This window comes from Eschrichtius robustus, chromosome 11, assembly GCF_028021215.1.
Source record: "Eschrichtius robustus isolate mEscRob2 chromosome 11, mEscRob2.pri, whole genome shotgun sequence".
Lineage (NCBI taxonomy): Eukaryota > Metazoa > Chordata > Mammalia > Artiodactyla > Eschrichtiidae > Eschrichtius > Eschrichtius robustus.
The window spans coordinates 22,893,168-22,916,725 of NC_090834.1; the positions used below are offsets into that span (position 1 = coordinate 22,893,168).

A 23,558-nucleotide genomic window follows, 5' to 3' on the forward strand; every position below is an offset into this window, starting at 1 on the left:
GGTAACAGCTTCTCTAAGTTATAGCAGATGTTATAATTTTGGAAATAAATCCTTTGCAATTGACATTAAGTGCTCAGCTATCTGCACACTTACATATCTAGTTGCCTTATCAAACCTGCACAAGTTAAGGTAACTTTTATTGTTGCCAAGAGTTAATTGATTTAGGCAAAGAAACTTGCATCTGATGCCAACTCAGGTGCTTCTATTCACCATATCAGCTCTCTCTTTGGTTGTTTTGATAATCAGGAATTTCTAAAAAGAATGTATTTTGGATGTGAAATGTTCTAATTCAGACATAAAGACGGGCTGTAAATGAACCTGCCATAAACGTCAGCCCTCTTCCTGCCAATGCTGCTGCTTTCTGCAGTAGCAGAGCTTCCCAGTATTACCAGCTGATACTGAAACAGATCCCCAGCCTGTGATCAATCAGGCCTGTTTGTCTAAAATTGCAGTGGCTCAATCTGAGACCAAAACTCAGAAGTCAGTGGCCCAGATGGGGCTTCTGCCATGCTTCACAGGAGCATGGTACAGGGGAAAAGGCAAATCAGACCCACCTTCCAGCACTTAGTACTTTAGTTTTTGGACAGGAGGCTCACTTTATTATTTGAATATATTTGAAAACATTTTGTTTACAACAAGAAGTAAATGTAAAACACGACTATTGTGGGAGTTTAGAAAAAGGAGCACACATTGAGGGCTGGGTTGGTGAGGAAAGCTTTTCCAAAGGAAATGAGGTCACTCTTTCCTGGGGGAAAAGTGAGGGGGTCATCTCCTTTCTACTACAAGGCTGAACAATCACCTACACCCATGTGCCCTGCAAAAAGTACTATTATTTCCTTGCTGGGCTCAAGGACACCCTTTGGCTTCTGGGAAGTCCACTCTCCTCTCGCCCAGAACTCCAACTTAGCCTCCTCTGGACGCTATCCACGCTGTCCCAAAATTTGCCTGGCCAGTGGTCACCCTGCCTACTTGAGCATCTGTTCTCTTCATCCGCCATTCCTTTCTCAGGTGTAGCCCTGAGTGCCTGGACGGCGGCCTACCGAGCCCTGGAAGGTCTCAGAGTTTGCGTCTCCCAACTGCGGAGCCTAGGACGCTGGGAAACTGGCTGTGCTCCTGAGGAGTGGGGGCAAGATGTGGTCCTGTTCTTAGCCACAGTGCGGTCTTCATCGGATTTCGGAGAAGCCAGTCTTGGATTTCCCCGTCCCCGCGCCCTGGGCAAACGCAGGATTTCCATGGGAAGTTCCAATTGGGGTGGGGAGCTGGCTCCCCCCCGTGCTCGCTCCCCTCGGGCGGGCGGGGCGTCTGGCGCCGAGCGCGCTGGAGGAGGCCCTGGCGGGGGCGGGCCAGCCGGCGGGGCTGCCCTCCCCGCAGTGACGTCCCAGAGGGCGGAGGGGCGACGGACTGGCTCCGCGCCCTCCCCGCCTCCTCCGGGCGCCGGGTCCGTCGGTCCTCTGGAGATGCTGCTGCCGCCCGCCGTTGAAGTTGCGGAGCACGCCGCTGCCGTTCTTCCCGCTCCACCGCCGTAGCGCCCCGGCGTCCGAAGGCGCACCCGAGCCGGGCCATGCAGCCGGGAGCGGCGCCGCAGGCCGTGCTGGTGGCCGTGCTGCTGGCGGGGCTCCGGGGCGCGACGGGTCGCCTGCTAAGCGGTGAGTGCGCGCGCGCTGGGGCGGGGGCTGGTTCCCGGGCGCTGGGCTGCAGCACCCACTGCACCCCACCTAAGGCTGACCGTCCTCACGGCCACGGTGCCTCTTCTCTGGCCCTCCGCGGAGTGGGTGGAGGGGTGGCGCCCCTGCCCCACCAGTGGACTTAGCCCTGCGGCGCCCCCTACTTGTAGAGGAGCAATCGCCCGGCTGCTGAGCCTAGCGCCGGTTCCCTGCGTGTTCTGGACCGCTCGAAGTCCGTTCCCCGCCCAGGGCTGCCAGAATACCGAGAGACGAAGGCTAGATGGGGCAGTGAGCAAACTGCCCCAGTAGGCGCCCCCTCGGCCCTCTCCACTGAGAGCGGCGCCGTGGTCCCCGGGACCCCCACGCAGGGCTTGTCCTCCTGTCCCGGGAGACGGTGCGTACAGTAGGGATTCTGGATCGGCTGTGCCGTGGGAACCGCAGCCCGTTACTCCTGGACTCTTCTGGGGGGAGAGGATGGCAGGATCCAGCGCCTGGAATAAGAGCGCTTAGAGATCGGGAAAGAAGCCTAGTTAGCGCGGGGCAAGCCCCGCCTGACTCAGGGGAATGACTCTCTCTGCTTCCTTCCTCCTGTCGTGTCACTGCAGCCTCGGACTTGGACCTCAGAGGAGGTACAGTGCTCTGGCTCCTTGCCTCTTCCATTTGTTCTGCATGTCGAGGCGGGGGCGGTGCGGGGGTGGGCGGCGGCGGAGGGGATGTCCGTTCCCCTTTCTCAGGTTTCCTTGGCAGGCAACAGATTGGCCAAGAGGGATGGAGGAGAATGAAAACCTCCGCTCCGTTATCGGTGCTTCCGAAGCTGATTGAAGGAATCTAAAGTTGGTTTCAGGATGGGGTGGGGTGCAGGGTGGCAAAATGGGAGGGTAACCGAATTCAGCTGTTTGGGTGACGGCTGCACGGGCTCTGTCCTCGGTGGCCGCCCTTCCCCTTCCTGCAAATGAGAGGAGAGAAACACTTCCTGAAGTCAGGGGGACCAGCTGCACCCTGGGCCTTCTTCCAGCTCTGGCTCCCTCTGGCACTCACTGGCTGACTTGGGATGTGTGGCCAGGCTGGGCCATACAGGAAACTCATTTAAGGTGTTATGTTTTCCCTTGATAATCCAACGATGGAAAAGTGGGGACTGCCAGTAAATTCAACTCCACCTTGGGGGTGCCTGGGGCTCATTTGTTTTTCCTCTGCTGCCTCATTTGGAGCCACCTTTAAGGACTCATAAAGCTGAGCTGGCCCAGCCTTCTCCCCAGGGAGCATCCCAGCCACGGCCTCTCTGGCCAGTGGTCCCTAGTCTCTCTGGAACACCTCCTTAGTGAGAATGTCCCACTTTTGAGGCCTCCTAATTTGCTGATGGAGCAGTCCTGTTAGAGTTTCCCTATTCAGCAATAGGAGAAAAGTGACAGAGAAAGGGAGAAGATGCAAAACTTTTACAATTTGTTTATTGAAAATTTCTGTACAAAAGCGATGAAAGAAGAAACTGAAAATAAGAATTCACAGGAGCTTTCCAGATTATCTGTATGTGCTCTGTTCCCATTTAAGCACTGAAAATGCAGTTAACTGCCTGTGGCCTTTTGCTCTGTATTCTGGACAATTTGGGGAATAACTAACGCTATCTGGCTCCGTGCACAGTTGCAAAACAAATTAGGAAAATGAGAACTGTGAGAGCTGGGAAGAGGTTCCCAAACCAAAATCCTTTATTCCTCGCTCTGTGGCAGTAATTCATACCCACAGCCCACAGACTGGCTCTCCATTGCAAGGGATTCCCCTTGTTGAAATCTGGTTTTCACTGTACATCTGGATCCAGAAACATGCTGTGTGTTCCTGTGGGTTAGGAAGCGGCAAGTGTTTCTGTATTCCCGGCACCTAGCACAGCGCCAGGCACGAGCGTACATGCGATACATACTGACTTAACGAAGGAGCAATGAGGCTAATGTTTTGGGTGCAGCACGGCTTTAGGCACCCAGACACAAGCCAGGGTGGTGTGTACTGGTGAACGATTTTTTGTCCGTCCTCAGTAGAATCCCATCCATTTGTCCTTGATCGTCTTCAGCCCTTCAGGTGTCAGTCAGATGAGACATATTACATGGGCTCCCAGTGCAACCTGAGCCTGGGGTGGCGTGGGGAGCAGAGTTCAGTGGTTATGGCTGTGACTTTGTAATTAGATATGGGTTCTGACTCAAGTCATGCTACTGATAGCTTATGTGGCCTTAGCCAGACTAATTTCTCTGAGCCTCAGTTTTCTCATCTGTAAAATGGGGCATAAACAATATCTACAACAGTGGATTACTATGAGTGTTCAATGAGATAAGGTGTGTATGTAAATGCAAAAGCCCTTAGCATAGTACATGACACATGGTAAGAGTTCACTGAACCTTAGCTGTTGACTTTAGGCAAGACCAGTAGCAGAAAACCGCATGGATCTGATGCTTTTATCTTCTGCTTATACCATAGACTGGGTGAATATTCAGTCCTGCTACTGACACATACACAGAGGGTTCCAGGGCAGAGGAGCCCACGCCTGACTTCAGAACGCCTCTCTTACCTGAAGGAACCCCCAAACAGAGATAACTCACTTTAAGCCACACCATCTCCTGAGACTCCCTAATGGCATGAAAGTGTTATTTGTTTGCCTTAGAGTGAAACAATAAATCTTCATCTACCTCTCTTTTAAAGATTAATTTTAAATGTCTGCTTTTCAATAATCTGAAAAAAAATAAATAAATAAATAAAATAATAATAATCTGTAATGGAACAAACAAAACATGGAGTCTAAGTCACTGTATCTCCATGCTGGAAGGGGTATTAATTTGCTCTGAGAGCTTAATGACACTACAACAAACCACTGATGAGTAATCAGAACTCCTGCTGAGGGACAGCTTCATTCAGATGCCTCCAGGCATCCCTGCTCTGGTATATGTCGGGGGCACTAACATAGGGAGGCTCCTTTTTTTTCTCTAGGTCAGCCAGTCTGCCGGGGAGGAACACAGAAGCCTTGCTATGAAGTCATTTACTTCCATGATGCTTCTCGAAGACTGAACTTTGAGGAAGCCAGAGCAGCCTGCAGGAGAGCTGGGGGCCAGCTAGTCAGCATCGAGTCTGAAGATGAACAGAGACTGATACAAAAGTTCATTGAAAACCTCCTGGCTTCTGATGGTGATTTCTGGATTGGGCTTAGGAGGCGTGAAGGGAAACAAAGCAATGGCACAGCCTGCCAGGACCTTTATGCCTGGATCGATGGCAGCCCAGCAACATTTAGGTAAGTGTGTGGAACTCACAGCAGCAAACTCACTTGATGTAGCTCCACAAAGAGGCAGGCTGGATCCACGGTGCCAGTCAGTGGGGAAGAGAAGGCCCAGCCAGGCAGAGCCCTGAGGGGATAGCAGTACTGGCAGAGCCACTGACCAAAGCAGTGGGGCGAAGGTGGTAAATCAGCCTTAACCTAGGCCCAGAGAGCTCTGTCCAGGAGGGTGGCCCAGAAGCATTGCTTCAGTGGCACACAATGCTTGAAGTCAGTGGTTCTGGCTACCTGGCCTTTTGGACTAGAACCCCAGTGAGAGATTTTTTGTAAATTTTTATTGGAGTGTAGTTGATTTACGATGTTGTGTTAGTTTCAGGTGTACAGCAAAGTGAATCAGTTATACATACACATATATCCACTCTTTTTTAGATTCTTTTCCCATATAGGCCATTACAGAGTATTGAGTAGAGTTCCCTGTGCTATACAGTAGGTCTTTATCAGTTATTTATTTTATATATACTAGTGTGTATATGTCAATCCCAATCTCCCAGTTTATCCCTCCCCCCGCCCCCTTACACCCTGGTAACCATAAGTTTGTTTTCTACATCTGTGACTCTATTTCTGTTTTGTAAATAAGTTCATTTGTACCCTTTTTTTAGATTCCACATATAAGCAATATCATATGATATTTGTCTTTCTCTGTCTGACTTACTTCACTCAGTATGACAATCTCTAGGTCCATCCATGTTGCTGCAAATGGCATTATTTTGTTCTTTTTAATGGCTGAGTAATATTCCAGTGTATATATGCACCACATCTTTTATCCCTTCCTCTGTTGACGGACATTTAGGTTTCTGCCATGTCTTGGCTATTGTAAATAGTACTGCAGTGAACATTGGGGTGCATGTGTCTTTTTGAATTATGGTTTTCTCTGGGTATATGCCCGGGAGTGGGATTGCTGACCCAGTGAGAGATTGAAGGCCTGTGGGGCTGAAGGGCTCCAGACTGCAGGAAATTATGATGACAGGCAAGAAATTAGAGCCAAGATCTAATTCTCTGGATTGACCAAGAGGGGACTTAAGGAAGCCTGCAGTTTGTAGGGCCCTTCTAAACCCACAGCACTGGACTCACTTCACACACCTGCCCCCCAGCACCATGGCATTGCCATCGTCCCTCCTTAAGAAAAGCAGTGACGTGGAAGAATGTCAAAAAATATCAAAATTAAAAGGCAGACATAAGACTGGAAAAATGTTGTAAGAAATTTAACATTTATGATCTTTTTACAATAAAGAGTTTGTATAAGAAAAAAAGCACTAAAAGTTTATATAAGTCAGTAAAACCCCAAAAGATAAAGGGACAAAAGACCTGAGCAAACAGTTCACAAAATAGAAAATCTAACTGGTAAACAGTAATATGGGGAAAACATTTAAACTCATTTTCAATCAAAAGAATGAAGATTAGAATATATCTTTATTACCTATTCCATTCAAGACAGCGTGAAGTTCACCCATTATGCTGTTCAGATCCACACCTTCATCTAAGTTCTGGGAGTCGTTCCTCCAAGATTCTCGTGGGCCTCTCTCCTGGGAGAAACTTTAGAAAGGAAGCTTAGGAGGAACTACACTCCCCACCACTGCAGCTGGTCCCAGCGCCACGACTGATATTTATTGACCCCCCCTCCTCCTCTGTCCAGTCTAGATTCCCCTCACCCTCTGTTCAGGGAGCCTCAATGGCTCTCTTACCTTGTGGCAGGACCCAGACCCTCATCCCTGAAGAGTGTGAGGCCTAGTCAACTTGCACTGCTTAGGCTGGAGTGATTTCACTTTTCTATTTACCATCAAAATTGGGCACATGAGTACCAACAGGTACCCAAGTAGATAACCTGGGTGTCAAACATATCTCTCCCTGCCTGTAACAGCCGAGATACCTTCGCCTCATGATTAGGGTCCTGCAAAGAGAATGACTCCTCTTCTTGCCTGCTGGTCCCTGGACACAAGAATCCCCAGATGTCCAAGTGGCAGCCATTGTTCATAGTTCAATAACACTCTTGCTGTATCTTCTGGTGGAAGGATTCCCCCAGAAGATACCAGGACCTCTAAACCCACAGAGCTCACCATTGCAGAGACAAGAAACACAAATTCCCCAAGTAAGTACTACCAGCGAAGGTAAGCAGGGCTACTCCTCCTTTCATAAGCTATGGCTTTACGAAATGTATTTCCTAAAGAATAAGACCTGAAAGTCAAAATTACTTCTTTATCCATGGGCTGCAGAATGGATGTTGTGGTACCAGGCATGAAAACGACACTAATCTCCTTGTACATCTCCATCAGAGCTCTTGGGTGACCAGATGCATTGTCAAGGAGCAGTAATATTTGGAAAGGAAGCTTTTCTCTGACAGTAAGTCTCAACAGTGGCTTAAAATGTTCAGTAAATCATATTGTAAACAGTTGTGCAGTCATCCAGGCTTTGGTTTTCCATTTATAGAACAAAGGCAGAGTAGATTTAGCATAATTCTTAAGGGTCCTAGGATTTTTGGAATGATCAATGAGAACTGGCTTAAACTTAAAGTCACCAGCTGCATTAGTTTCTAACACGAGTCATCCCGCTCTTTGAAGCTTTGAAGCCAAGCATTGACTTCTCCTCTCTAGCTACGAAAGTCCTAGATGGTATCTTCCATTATAAGGCTGTTTCGTCTACACTGAAAATCTGTTGTTTAGTTTAGCCACCTTCATGAATTATCTTAGCTAGATCTTCTGGATAACTTGCTTCAGCTTCTACATCAGCATTTACTGCTTCACCTTGCATTTTTCTGTTACAGAGAGGCCTTTTTTCCTTAACCTCATGAACCAACCTCTGTTAGCTTCAAACTTTTCTTCTACATCCCTTGGCTCCCAGACCCCAGAATACTCTTGGATGACAAAGGATGATACAAAGGTCAATGATTCAAAATGTGCACTGCATCTTGGAGGGTGATGCCTTATCCTCACAGAGTATTGCCTCTAAGCTAGTGCTTCAGCTGTGTTTTCAACAAGTTCATCCATCACTCTGTCAAACTGGCAGCTTCAGGATGGGTGAATATGTGATGTGACTAGTAAATCCCCTGCCTACTCCCACATCTCCTTTGCTATAAACTAGGTTTTTTGGTCTGATGAGATCTTATTTGGAATTCTTGCTGGTAGATCAAAGACTGTGTAAGCATTTGGATAGTGGCGCTAAGGCCTTGAGGCAAGAAAGGCAAACCCATACCCAGATTGTATGTCTATTCCTATCAACATGAATCATTGCCCCTTTCAGGATGGAAGGAGTCCAATGTAGTCAACTTGCTACCAAATTCTAGGCTGGTCTCTGTTCCCAGCAGATTGGATGTTGGGCAGTAGCTAGATCAGCCTTGGTGAGTGGGAACGGCTACTGTTGAGCCCACGCATGGCCTCCATCCCTGCCACCATGGCTACCCTAGTATGTATCTCTTATACCAGCACTGGGGCAGCTGATAACAGGCTGGATGACATCAACTGGCTAAGTCATTTTGTCTCCCTGGTTGTTTAGTGCCTCTTCCATGCTAGAGGCTTTTCGGTGGGCTTTAACATATGATAGATTTTCATACTTTACACCTACTCCCATATGTCTGTTCACATCACTCTATCCAAGAGCTCCTTGTCCCCAGTCTTCCACCCTTTATCCTTTTAGACTCCTAATCAACTGGCCAAGCTCTTTGCCTTTACCCCTGAGTTTTTGTATAGTCTAATCTCTAATGACTTCTCTTTCTATACTAAGTGGTTAACTAGGTATATCAACTAAGCTCTGGCCATTGGGAGGATGTTTCCTTATCACTTGATCTTTCAGAACCACCTCTGAGTGGGACTGTAGTACAGCTGCTGCCCATTTGGAGTTGTACCCCCGTGTTTGGCTGACCTATCCATGAACCAAGCTTAGGCTGCCTTTATCAGCTAGTCGTAACGGATTCCTTTATGCAGCTATAGGTGTAAGCTGAGGGACAGGCTCTGGTACAACAGTGGTAGATGTCATGGCAGTCTGCTCTACCTGTTCATACAGTGCCATCTGGTCCTAAATATACCTCTTCCATCTTGTAATGAGTTGATTCCAGGCCTGCCTAATCTTTTGACTAGGTATGTCTGACAGTGTCTCTCTTACATTAAGCAAGTTGGATTGCATGTTCTCTTGGTGCTCCTTGCCTAGTAGCAAGCCAGGAGTTGCTTTGCAAAAGGTGATTTTTTTCTCATCTATAGATGATATGTCCTTGCTGTAGAATCTTAAGGGTTTGCACTGTGATTCTCTCATTGGAGCTTGTACAGATTCTATATGGCATTATTTTTCTCACCACTGATACCTCTAATAATAGGGTCTGATGGATCATATGGCCCAAGTGGGAAGTCTGCTTACATCACAGCCTAGAACTGCTTCAGTCCTTTTCTACTCTGGACCCCACTCAGAGACACCTATCTTTCATGTCAACTGGTATATAGGCCAGAGCAGTATTCCCAGGTGTGAAATATGCCACCTCTAGAACCCAAAGAGACCTACCACACGCTATGCTTCCTTCTTAAAATTATTGCAAGACGCTTCAAATTATTGAGAGATGAAATAATTTGACCTTTAATTTGAAAGGGGTGTTCTGGCATTCTCTAGATCACTAGACACCTACACAGTTTCATGAAGTAGCAGGCCCCTGAATCTTCATAGCGTTTACCTCCAACCCTTGGAGGACTTGAGTCTTACTAAGGCCTCCAGTCCTTGCTCATCTGGTTCAATTAGCATGATGTCAGCAATATGGTGGACCAGTGTGATTTTTTGCAAGATATCCAGGCAGTCTCTTTTCACATCATATTATGACAGAGGGTAGGAAAATTAGTATAGTCCTGAGGAAAGACCATAAATGTATACTGATGTCCATTCCAAATAAATGCAGACTGTTTTCTGATTCTCTTTCTGATACAGGTGAAAAAGAATGTAGTCACCAAATCTGCATATTAGGTACCCAAGGACATGTTAAGCAGCTCTAGCAAAGATACCACAAATGGCATAGTAGGTGCAATTGAGACTTCTACTTGGTTAAATTTGTGCTACTCCAGTGGCATCCTTCAGGATCTGCCTGGTTTTTGCAGGAGCCAGACTAGTGAATTATATAGAGATATGACAGGGAATACCATCCTTGCATTCTCTAGGTCTTTAGGAGTGGCACTACTTTCTGTCATCTTCGCCTGGATAAGATATTGTTTTCTATTTACTATCTTGGAGAGGATAGGGAAGAATGCAGTTTCAGAGGCTTCCACTTGACCTTCTCCACTATTATAGCTCTTACCCCATAAGTTTTCAATTCATATATTTTAGGACTGGGGAATGACCACTGGATGGGTCCACTGTGAGCTGGTCCTGATGTCAGAGAGAAAGCAGTGAGTGGTCCTGAAGAGAGATCTTAGTCATCTGCCCAGGAATTGAACCTGGGTAGCCTGGATGAAAACCAGGAATCCTAGCCACTAGTCCACCAGGGGCTAGAGGCTAGAAGCAAAGTTCCCCTAGCTCTTACCCACACTGGAAAATGCATTTCTCAAGGAGGCAAAAACTATAAAAGCAGGTACAAAGTTTATTATTAGAGACACAGCATAACATGTGGCAGAGCACACAGAGAAGCAGTTCGTTTATTTAAGACAGAAGCAAGGCAGAAATACACACCCAGAGAGAAAGGGTTCGGGCATCCTCTGTAAAGAGGAGGAGTGCGGTAAAGAGGTGATTTAAATCACTAATGTAGGACAGTCCTTCTGGGTCTTTGTTTACCTTTGGCCAATTATCTTCTTCTTTCACAGCTGACCAGTCCTAAGACCCTCCCTAATATGCATGCGCAACTTTTTGCTAAGATGGATTCCACCACAGAGGCCTGTGGGGATATGTCCACACTTATTATGGGGTGGCGCCCCCTCCCGTTTTGACCCTCAAGGAGCCTTTCTGTGCATGTGCAGACAAAGAAGTTTTCCTTGACCTCAGGAGTGGTCATCTTATCTCTTTATTCCTGCAGAGCTCAGCTTCTGCCACTAGCTTTGTCCTTGGAGTGTCTGGGTGAGAACAAAGCTTCAATTTTATTCCACTTGACAAACACCAGCTGTCCAGCCCAGGGGCCTATCTATCTCCTACTTCAGTCCTGGGCCAGAACTCCATTTAATACTTGGCCTCAATATGCTCCCACTCAAAAGGGTAGTCTTAATGACGCTTCAGGTCTTTGGGTATCAGTGTTAACTTGCACCCTGTGTCCAGCAGTCTTTGTAATATTTGGGTATTCCTCTTTCCCCAGTGTATTGTTACTTGAGTAAATGGCCATAGGTCCCTTTGGGAGAATAGAAGAAATTACCATGTGCACCTACTGTGGTGTTGCAGGGTCCTTCCTCCTTCTAGCAGTGAGTTCCAAGCCTGAAAGCTGGCTCAAGTCCAGAAACTAGATGCCAGGCATAATATTCCAACCATTCCATCATCTGTGAAATAAAATAGCCTAAAGCCATAGGGCCAGTGGGGAGGAGAACAGACAAGCAGGAGGTCTACCAACAGGGTTGGAAAATTGCCTGGAGGTGACTAATGAGGTGCAGAGCCCAGCCCCAGTCAGGATCTCCAGCTCTCCAGGCAGTGTCCAAGCAGCCTCGCAAGCTCAGCTATCATCCAGGCAAATTCAACCCAGTGGATTCAGCAGAGGATTTTCCTTTCGGTGAACCGCAGCACAAGACTCAAGCAGAGCCATATGAGGGTGCTACACAGAGAGCTGTCTCCTAAGGAGGGGCTCTGACACGAGCTAGGCAGAGCAGCAGGGCTCATCTAAATAGCCTGAGCATCAGGGCAGATCTGGGCCCCCGAAGGAAACTGCTTAGGTGAGTAACCAGGCGAACTACAAAGCCCAGCCCTGAGTCAGCACATGGGGTGGGTGCTTGCAGCATTTAAACTATCTATGGAATCTCAGGCTTTAACCTGGCACCCACATATCCAACTGGGTGGCAGCATCATTTAATTTCAAGTACCATTGGGGCTGCTAGTGCACCCCGCCCAGGAGCTAGGGAGACAAAGACAAGAAATCAGGCGGCAGAGGCTGACAGAAGGGCTCATCAGCCTGATGAAGTAGAAACAACTTAAAACCTGAAGAAGACTACTTGGGCCTCCTGCTTTTGCCCCCACCCCATCTCTTGCTTTGAAGCCTCTCCATGCTGGAAAGTCTTGCTCAGATGCTTGAATTTTCTATCCGCTCCTCAGAGCTAGGAAGGCAGCTATGGCTGTTGAAAAGCATGGGGAGATGGAAACAGGGCAAGCTCTGGATGAGATAAGCCATGCCTCTCTCAGTGCATCTGATTTCTAAAAAAAGAGAAACAAAACCCAGTTAGCCAAAAGCAAAAAAGAAATAAGATCATCCAGACTGGCCCTGCTGGCTGCTTTTTCTCATAATTCCTTTGCAGACCTTATATGGTAATATATTCCTCCCTGCAAAGGCAAACGTCAGATGATTGATTGTGATGTCCGTATTAGAAAGCATGGTTCTACTTACTGGAAACACTTCAGTTCCTCCCTGCCTCTTAAGCTCCTGGCTCAGTGGAACATGATAGGAAAACAAAGGCTTTGAAGTCTTGTGGTATCCTTCTCCAGTTGCCTCCACTGTTGACCCCTTTCCTACAGGAACTGGTATGTGGATGAGCCTTCGTGCGGCAGCGAGGTCTGCGTGGTCATGTACCATCAGCCATCAGCACCCGCCGGAATCGGGGGCCCCTACATGTTCCAGTGGAATGACGACCGATGCACCATGAAGAACAATTTCATCTGCAAATATTCCGCTGGTAATGAATCCTCTCCCAAGTTATATGGCTGAATTCTCAACCTCCTCTCTCATTTCATAAGCAGCTGCTGGTTCCAAGAATTTGTCACGTGGTCTCTGAGAAAGCTTGTTAACAAATGCCAGCAGTGTTAAACATTGGGAGTTCTTGTGAAGGGAGATGTAGTGACACTTCCTCACTGAGGAGTAATTCTAGCACAGGAGAGGGGTGTTAGATGCTAAGAGAAGGGATGAAGAAATGAAAGGGTCTAATTTATGTATGATAAGGCAAGAATTATGAGAATTCAAGAAACAAAAAGCCCTCCAAGTGGACAGTTATAATTCTTATTCTTTCCGGATATGAGGTTGTATGCTGTAGGAGCTTGGAATACAGTAAGTCCCTACATAACGAACCTTCAAGCTGCAAACTTTCAAAGATGCCAACCTACGTTTGCATGTCCAGTCCCGTAAGTTAGTTCACGTGTCTGGCGTACATTGTCACATGTGCGCATCCTCTACAAGTGCTTGTGCTTTCGTGTACTTTACTGTACAGTACTGTATAGAGTATAGTGGTACAGTATCTTTATTTCAAGCCCAGGATGTCCTGAGGCAAGTGTAAAAGCAATGGTGATGTAGCTGGTACTGTACTGTACTGTAAGATTTAAAATGTACTGTACTGTAAGATTTAAAATGTTTTCGTTACATTTTCTGTTTGTTTTTTATGTATTATTTGTCTGAAAAGTATTATAAGCCTATTACAGTACAGTACTATATAGCCGATTGTGTTAGTTGGGTACCTAGGCTAACGTCGTTGGACTTACAAACGTGCTTTCCGAACAGAACTCGTTCGTATGTAGTGGACTTACTGTAAAGAAGAAATATGAAAGGAAGCTGGCCATTGTTCCTGCAAGTCTTCTACCAGCCACGTGACATTATTTTCTGGGGCTTGAAGGAAACAGAATAATGACCAGAGGAGGTAGATGATAAAATATATCAATTTTACTGACACTGGGCAGATAGAAGTCAATTTGATTAGCAGGCTTAAACTCCTTAGGGCACCCTCTAAATGCACGCCTTGCAAATTTAATTGGCGTTTGCTTCTAAATCTGTGAAGGGTTTTGAATTGGCTACAAGCCTGTAGTCTCACTGTGCTGAGGTTTCCCAAACTCCTCCATTATGTTGGACTTCGATCTAAACGTGAAGTGATTTTTGATCTGTTACTGAAGTTTCTCACCTCCCTGAAGCCAACTGCTTGACCCCAATTCTGCATCCTTTCCTGACACAAGTAGAATGACTTGTTAGTTACATCTATTGAGGGACTAAACAATCCTGTCATTTTTAAATTGTCGGAATTTGACTGTGCTTTTGCTGCTAAAGTTGTTTTTCCTCCCTCTTCACCCCTTCGGATGAATTCTCTCCAAAGACCTGGCCTTCCCCACCATACAGAGTTGTCTCAGGCAGGGAGGTTGCAAGGACTGAGGCTGGCTTAGCAGGGCACATTTTTAGAGCAATTAAAGCAAGGCACTTGTTACAAACTGGCTGCCCCATCACTTTTGTTCCTTATATCCTATTATCTCCATGATTTAAAATGTTGTACTTCTTAAATATTTTTTGAAATGTGAGATTTTGACATTTGTTTTCATAGCCTTTCATTTTTGGACTTTGAACCTAGTTAGGTTTTTTTTTTTAATCATAATCTTTATTAATTTTGCTACTGCCTGATTTAGACTGAGTCCTGGCAGGAAAAAGATGGCCCACTCAAAGGGTTTAATGAGAAGAGTAAAGTAAAATGATATTTGCCAAGGTGTGGGCACAGAGCATGAGATGGTGAAGTGCCCAGGAATTAGCTACAATGGGAAGTTGTTACTACCCCTAGGTTTCAAGGAGCAAGGGGAGGGACTCCAGAGAAAGCTTGGAGTCATGGAAGAGGAGCCACCCAACAGGAGCTGTAACCAGAGAACACAGCTACTGTCAAACCACAGTGACGTGGGAAGGGGGCCTGGGGAATAACTACCAGGACTCCTCTCTTCTCCTACCCTCTAATCTCCTGCTTCTGCCTCCTACTGGTTAAGTCCAATCAAGAGCCAAAGGACAGACTTCCCTGGTGGCGCAGTGGTTAAGAATCCACCTGCCAATGCATGGATACATGGGTTTGAGAAGGTCCAGGAAGGTCTTTCCTGGTCCGGGAAGATCCCACATGCTGCGGAGCAACTAAGCCCGCACGCCACAACTACTGAGCCCGCGTGCTGCAACTACTGAAGCCTGCATACCTAGAGCCCATACTCCGCAACAAGAGAAGCCACCGCAGTGAGAAGCCCACGCACCGCAATGAAGAATAGCCCCCGCTCTCCCACTCTCTGCAACTAGAGAAAGCCCGTGCGCAGCAGCGAAGACCCAACACAGCCAAAAAAAAAAGAGCCAAAGGACAAGGGAGCCGCAAGACACAGTCCATAGACGTCAGCCTCCCAGGACACAGAGAAGGACCAAGAATAGATCCAGCAGAGAGAAGTGGGCACACGGAGAAAGACTAACACATTGCCTTTACGTGGCCCCCCTCCTCAGGATAAGTTCACACACCTCAGCACGCCATAAAAAATTGGCTTGATCAGACCCTTGCCTGTCTCCAGCCCCAGTTCTTACCACTCTTATTCCACCCCCCCCCCATCCCATTCCCCTCTGCCCTCTGTGAAGTTCCCCAAGAGCTCTTAACTGCTGTTTCCAGTGCTTGGAACACCCTTCCCTCTTTCCCGGTCAGCTCATTCTCAGCCTTCAGGTTCAGGTTAAACATCACCTCTCATCACAACCCAGTGCAGTAGGTGATCCTTGATGATAATGATGATGATGACAATGGTGATTTTCTATAAGGGGCGTTTTTAGGACAATCTGCAGAATTTGAATAAGATCTGTAGATTGTTTAATACTATATATATCAATGTTGATTTCTTGGTTTTGATAATTGTACTATGGTTATGTTAGAGTATTACCCCCCCCTCCCATCTTAAATACACACTGAAGTATTTAGGGAGTAAAGGGTAACTATGGCTGCAACTTATTCTCAGGAAAAAAGTTATGGATGTGTCTGTATGTGAATATATATATATATGTATGTGTGTGTGTGTGTGTATAGATTTAGATATAGACTTGTAGATATAAATATATAGGATATACATAAAGAGCGAGACAGAGAATAATTATATAAATGAAACGTGATAAAATGATAACATTTTGGTGAAGGATACATGGGAATTCTTTGTACTAATCTTGCAAATTTCCATAAATCTGAAATTATTTCCAAATAAGAAGTTTTAAAAAATCACTTCCTCTGGGAAGCATCCAGGGCCCCTCAAAACTAGGTTAAGTGTTCCTTCTATGAGGATCATAACACCTCACACACACAGTACTTTAACTGCCTGTTTACAGGTTTGTCCCCTTCACTATATGGTTGGCATGAGGTCTGGAAGTATACATGTTTGACCAGTTAATCCCTGCACTTGACGGGCTAGGGGAAGCTCACCCAGTATGGTTGCAACAGGATGGCACAACATCCCATTATACCAGAGGGCAAGGGACAGGTTGAAAGATAGCATCTAAAACTAGATTTGACAACATGACCACATAGAGTAGGTGGCATGCTAGCCAGATCTGATCACTTGATTCCTCCTGGGGTGTGCTAAAGGCATAGACGCATTCAGTGGAAATCAGAGACAAATCATCTGAGGCCATGTGTCACAGACCATTGCAGCAACTGATGGAAGTGCTGCGTTAATTTGCCCTGTTCACTGCAGTTTTGCCCAGTGGATTGAACTATGGAGGGACAAGAAAATGACTACATCGTGTAATGTCTTTGAATATATGATGTATTGCAATATATCACAAAATTAATGTGTTAATATTCTCCTGTACTTCCATATTTTATTGCCATCCTGTAGAATATAAGTTCCTTAGAGGGCTGGGACTACTTTTCACTTGCTATTGTATCTCTAATACCTAGCACAGAGTTTGTCTCCTTGTGATTTTAATTTTTCATTTGAATTTTTTAAATTAAAATCCCAGTTCAGCTACTTATTAGCTGTGAGATTTGAGCAAGGTGTTTAATCTCCCTGTACCTGAGTCTCCTTGTGTGCAAATTCAGAACAGCACTTACCTCATAAGGCTATTATCAGGATAAATTGTGTTTGTTTTTAATAAAACATTTAGAGCATGATGCTGTTTCTATCATATAGCAGACATTTTTAATAAATAAATGGATTTGCATCATCTCTACACACACGCACACACACACACACGATTAAAAGTTTCCTTTCTGAATAAAACTTCAGAATAGCTTTGACATCCTGGCCTTAGGACTGTGAATTCTAAAATTTTGACCTTCTGGACCCTGACGCTATGATCCCAGAGCATCTGATCAGCGTAGAGTCACCGCCAGTACAAAAGGCTGACACACTTTCAGCCAAAAATAAAAACATTGATGTAGGTTGTCTGTGCAGCCTGACTCTCCTGAGGTTCTTAGAAATATTTTAAATGACTCGTGTTCTAGATCACCAGGCTCTGCCTTGGGGCTGGCCGTGGTCTACTTAGTCCCGGGCCACTTCCACTGCTTGGAGATCAGTGTTTGTTGCTCTAAAATATCCCCAATAGGAATTGATCAGATGTCTTGGATTGCTTTACAACAGTTCAGGCCTGGGTGTAGCCAGGGAGGAGTGGGGATTATTGTTGAAAGCAGATTAGCCATACGTTCCTAAGAGTTAAAGCTGCATGATGGTACATAGGGGTTCATTATACCGATCTTTCCACTTTTGCGTATATTTGAAAATTCTCATATTTAAAACTTTCAGTTTTAAAACTAAAAAGTTTACTTTTTAAAAAAGAAAAAAGTGCCCAAGTAAAGCTGAGGAAAGGCTAGTCTTTGTGCAGAAGAGATTCTTTGGACTTACTAACCCGGTTTCTAGTGTCTGATAATACTAAATGAAATTTGTTGGACAACTGAATGAACAGATAAATGGATGCCATGCTCTGGCCAACTTCATTCAGATGGCATGGAAATTTACTTATTACTCTCATTCTTGTTTCTTTCTGCTATAGAGAAACCAACAGCTCCTTCTACAAGGCCTGGAGGTAAGACTGTCAATTGAGATTTGAGTTAATTTGGGCTGTTTCACAGGTTTAGAAGCTTTTCATAGGTTTAGAACCACATGTTCTTTAAACCAAATTATTCAGCAGAAAGACCACTGGTGTTAACCCTGACCCTTTGGACAGGTATATGCCACACCGGACATGACCAGTAGTTCATTAATCTCACTAGCGTTGTCTTTCTCTCAAATATCTGAAAAGTAATAGTTGCAAGTTCAGTTTGGGATGTTACTTGTCATTACTGACAATATGAAAGGAATAATCCAATCTAATGATCCAAGAAGCAAGTCAAACTGATAATTTATGGTCCTAGAAGTGAGTCATTGGCCCTTCCCCTTGGCACTTCAGTACTTTATGGTCCTTGATGTCAGCTGCCTGCTGGTTGTGTCCGTACATGATTCTTGGCAGCAAGTCTCACCAGAAAGATAAAGACAAGTAAACCTCTAGGTCAGCAAATTCAATTCTTTACTTCCCTGTGTTTATAAACGGCACTGGTCACAATGCTGGTGCTTTTTGGCATCCCACCCTGAAGCTGGTAGGACCTCAGAGAATATCTGGATTTTGATGCCTTTCTCCAGGTTCTCAAGTGCATGTGTCTCTCTCCAGGTGAAAGAACAGAGCCAGCAATGCCCATACTTCCAGAAGACACAGAGAAAGAAGATGCCACAGAAACACTGAAAGAAAGCAAAGGTATGTACAGAACTCTCCCAGAGAAAAATAGATAATAGGACTCTCTTGATCACAAATTCCCCATGATTATATACCCTACTTTGTTCTTTCCCACAGCAACTTAAAAATGGAACCAGACAGAGCACTTGTGACTTTGTAAAAACTGCATTATATGTTAGATTTTGTCAGTGAAATACACAAATGGAGCTATCCTAAGACAATTGGGGCGATTAGACAAGACAGGAGGTAAAAAAAAAATCTGCATGAAGACAGACGAGGCTTGAGAACCTCCCAGAAGTTGTTTGGGGGGAGGGGAACTAGAGAATGGATGTAGAGAAATAAGAGCAGAAAGACCCAGGCCATGATTAATATTTCTTTACGAGACAAATAGAGGCAATGGACATAAAAGATAAAAGAAAATGGAGTGATAAATTGGAGTGCTAATGGACTTTCAACCTCAACTCTCACCTTGAGTTTCAAGAGGGAGATCAGGGCTGGTTACTAGACTTATCATGGTGATCATTTCATAATGTATGCAAATGTCAAATCAATATAGAATACATCCAAAACTAACATAATATTATATGTCAACTATATTTCAATTAAGACAAAAAAGAGAAAGATCTGAGTTTTTGTCACTGGGCAATTTTTTAAAAAACACTTAATTTTTCAGTTTAGTTATTTGCATAATAGAAGTAATAACATTTTTCTCACCTACCTGAGAGCATTTCTGTGTCCATAAAATGAAACAGGATATTACAGTACTGCAATTCAGTTGTGACACTAGTCACCCCATGTTAGCACAGACCCTACAGGTTAAGGGCTCAGTCCCCAGCAAGACTGCCCTCACTTCAGATATCAGCCACAAGTTAGGGGTCCCCAGGCCACCCACACTTCTAATCGACTGGCTACAATTCCAGGGAGTGCCCATGACCCCATCACGTTCAATCATTCACTAGAACAACTTACAGAACTCAGGAAAACACTGTACCTATGACTATGTTTTATTATAAAGGATACAGATCTAGGAGCAGCCAAATGAAACACATACAGTAAGGTCTGGGAGGGTCTCGAATGGGGACTCTCTGTGTCCTCTCCCTGTGGAATCAGGATGCCTAATCACCTTCCTGGCAAATCAACGTGTTCACCAGCCAGAAGGCTCCACTGCGCTTTGGTGTGCAGAGATTTTCTTAAGGTCTCATTACGCAGCACAGTTGATTTGATCATTGGCTGTGTAACTGAACTCACCCCCTAGGCCCCACCAGCCCCCATCCTGAGACATCTCTGTCAGTATAAACTCTGATCTGGTCTGAAGGGCTCATGGATAAGGAAGTTACTCCTACTTCTGAGAAATTCCAAAGATTTAGAGCCTCCCGCCCAGGTACCAGGGACAAAGCCCAGTCAAATTCTTTATCATACAACAGATGTAATGTGTGAAAATGCTTTTTAAAAAATCCAAAGTTCTGTGCAGCGGTGGGTGGCATTTTTATTGCTCATTGTTACTACGGTGGTATTTAAAGTAGGTTTTGTTTTGAGGTTTCTTTTTGGTGGTTGTCGGGTTTGTAGCCTCACAGAAAAACAAAGCCACAGCCTCTGGATGGTTGGGAATCTTAACCAGTAGGAGTAGGAAAGGGCTCAGTCCCCAATCATTGATTCCTCCCAAAGCCCCTTGGGGGAAAATTCTCTGGTTCTAAGACTTAAGTCTTAGGAAAGGTAAGAATGGTAGATCTCTAAGTGCCCTCCACAGTCACTGCTCATGGGCCCAACCGGACCCAGTTTGCAGTCAGAAACGTGGGTAAGGCTCTACAGTCTGATTCATGTGTTACACGTGACCTTCTCATTCCTGGCAATAACACGGAGACTTCTGGCTTGTTTCTTTTTACCTCCCTCTCCCCGATCCCACCTTGGAAACGACTGTTTCTGTCCTTAGAGTCAAAGACATCAGCACCCCCAAGCAGCCTCAGCTTTGTTAACAAAGAGGAAGAACGAGAAAAGAGATAATCTCTTTCATCTGAAAAAAATGTTTAATTAACAAAACTGCCCATCTTGTATTTTGCAAGAGACCCAAAAATGTAAACTTCTTTTCTCTCTATTACTTCAGATAATAGGACAGGTAGAAAAGCCTCATTTATTGAAACTGGAAGACTTTGCTCTCTGGGTAACTATTTCCTTCCAGAATGCGCTCCTTGGAATGCTCTGTGTTGATTACGCTTTTTTAAGCCTGTTTTGAAGCACACAGAAACACCACTAATGCTGATAATGTGTGCTTTTCTTTGCAGAAGCTGCCTTGAATCTTGCCTACATCCTAACCCCCAGCATCCCCCTTCTCCTCTTCCTTGTGGTCACCACAGGTGTATGTTGGGTTTGGATCTGTAGAAGGAGGCAAGTAAAACCTTCATCATGTAAACCTTTGTGTTTTCTGAACTCTTCAAGATTTGGACTTCATTAAAAGCCGTGGCAGCTCCAAGAGAATCACTCCTACAGATTTGAGAGTAAATTTTCTGATGGGCTCAGGGCACTCAGAAGTACTAAGCATTGTGCTTAGCTGTGATTAAGAGAGTGATCTTACATTCTTTAATTTTTGTGTGTGTGGAAGATTTTAAACGACTTGAGGGGTGAGACCGTGTTATTCATCTGTGCATCCACACATCACTCAGCAAAGTGCTCTCATGCATGTATGCGCTCACTCCAGGAATGCTTGTTGGGTGAGTGAAGGAATGGATAGTGAGCCCTCTGAAAACGACTGTTCCAAAGCCTGGCAAACCACTGACGCTAAACCACTTAATTCAAAATGAAATAGCCAAATCCTTTTAATTGACTTTTAATTGAATTCACAAGTGTAGATTGCTACAAAATAGCTGCGCTAAGTAGCCTAAAGCACCTCTGTTACTGGATCATGTGCCACCATTTTTGAGGTAACCAGAGGTCTTCTCAGCTACCTTTTTATCCCCCATCATCATGGTCTACATAGAAGAAGGAAAGCAAAGGTACAGTTTAAGACTTGACTCCCTTTGATGACCAATTTAAGATAAACTAGTAAGATTCCAATGTAGACCCTACTTCATTTAATAATAACTTCCTTATAGGATTATTAGAAGAATTAAAGCAGTTAATATATGCAGAATGAGTATATAGTAAGCACTCACAAATGTTATCTCTTCCTATGATCATTTTCATTGGTTAATTCCTTTTAACCTAAAAATAGAATTCAGTTCAAAAACTTGCAAATATATTTTCTAACTGCTTAGTCTGTGGTTGGGTCTTGGTTTCCCTCCCTTATCTATCTATTTATCACCTCACCACAATGTGGGATTGTGGCTTTGAAGCTGGAGTCTATCTCAGGGTTTTAACCATTTTTGTGCCACAGACCCCTGCAGTCTGGTGAAGCCTATGGATCCCTTCCCAGAACAATATTTTTAAATGCATAAAATAAATTACACTGGATTACAAGGGAAGGAATAATGCTGTTATATAGTTTAGCGAAATATTTCCAGAAATGAATGTGAAACAGTAATACACCTGCTCCTTTATTAATGCTTCTTTATTTAGTGGTGAGTATAAGTATCATAATACTGAAGTAGAGATGAGCATAAAATATTTTAAGGTATCTTAAGTAATAACTGTGACGTGATATGAAAATATCTATGATTTCTGTTGGTGAGCAAGTCAAGATATTACTAGTGGGAATTCCCTGGCGGTCCAGTGGTTAGGACTCCGTGCTTTCACTGCCGAGGGCCGGGTTCGATCCCTGGTGGGGGAACTAAGATCCCACAAGCCGAGTGGTGCAGCCAAAAAGAAAAACACAGAAACAAAAACAAAAACAAAGAAAGCTATTACTACTCAGGTTAACTGCCCACATTCAAAACCGAAGGACAAGCTCAATTTCACTTAGAGATGGATTTTTTTAAATGCGGTATTTTCCCCCATGCAATTCTATCCATGGACCCTCTGGAGGCTCTGGGGATCCCAGAATCAACACCTCCGTTCTGTGCTCTGTCAGCAGTGAGTGATAGATATATAACACTTTCCTCTTTTATTCCCACCCCACCCAAAACCTTGACCTGTAGGTTGAGGCAGGTGAGAAGCGCAGCGTAGTGACTGCCCAGAATGACCCCCTCCTGCCTGCACAGGGGCACAGGGATGTTCTCAGTCCCCTTGTCCGCTGAGCCCTGGTTCTCTTTACTCCTAGGAAACGGGGGCAGCCAGGCCCCAGCACGAAGGAGCAGCGCCCCGCCTGGCCCGCTCCTCAGCCGGGGAACAGCCCGGACCTGGAGGTTTACAATGTCATACGAAAGCAGAGCGAAGCTGATCTAGCCGAGACCCGGCCGGACCTGAAGAACATCTCATTCCGAGCGCGCTCGGGAGAGGCCACTCCCGACACCATGTCTTGTGACTATGACAACGTGGCCATGAACCCATCCGAAAGCGGGTTCTTGACGCTGGTGAGCATGGAGAGTGGCTTCGTGAACAACGACGTTTATGAATTCTCCCCAGACCGAGTGGGAAGGAGCAAGGAGGCCGAGTGGGTGGAAAATGAAATATATGGTTATTAGGATGCACGATCGAAACCTGAACTGACAAGAATGGGAAAGAAGAGAGAAGCAAAAGTCTATTTTCTATAAGGAAATCACTCAGAAGGTCTGTGAAAGTGCTCAGATCAGGTCCTGGGGGCGAGCATGAGATCCCCTGTTGGACCCGCACTTCGGGCCATATCCCTTATCCCAGTCCCTCACCTGGCTGGAACTTCTGAGAAAGCACCTTGTCCAGCGTCTGGCACATAATAGAAAATAAACAACTGATTGTTACAACTGACTTTCAAGGGACAGTGCTTTCACTGGGTGGGTGGCGGGGGGGTAGCTGCCGTGGAGCTTGGGAGACCAGCCTCTAGGTTCTGTTTCTCCTGTTCTGTACAGCTGCAAGCATCACCACAAAGAGACAGAAAGTACAGAATCTTTTCAAAGCCCGCCTATGCCAGCCTCGAGCTGGGCTGCGCATCAGCAATTCTTTTATCTATTTTTTTCGAAGAATCAAATCAAATAAAAAGCAGGAAACAGAA

General features: G+C 45.2%; 1 protein-coding gene across 2 annotated transcripts; it reads left to right on the forward strand.

The window, feature by feature from the left end:
• The first annotated feature begins 1,367 nt into the window (after positions 1 to 1,367).
• On the forward strand, positions 1,368 to 23,558 carry LAYN (layilin). Of its 2 annotated transcripts, XM_068556179.1 has the most exons (7): positions 1,368 to 1,646; positions 4,629 to 4,926; positions 12,571 to 12,728; positions 17,786 to 17,818; positions 18,440 to 18,523; positions 20,782 to 20,884; positions 22,692 to 23,558. In XM_068556179.1, exons 1-7 carry the CDS (start codon positions 1,562 to 1,564, stop codon positions 23,053 to 23,055), a joined length of 1,125 nt encoding a protein of 374 aa, XP_068412280.1. In that variant the 5' UTR covers positions 1,368 to 1,561; the 3' UTR covers positions 23,056 to 23,558. The 2 variants fall into 2 exon arrangements, with proteins under 2 accessions (XP_068412280.1, XP_068412281.1); XM_068556180.1 differs by lacking the exons at positions 1,368 to 1,646; positions 12,571 to 12,728 and having other exon boundaries at positions 4,639 to 4,926.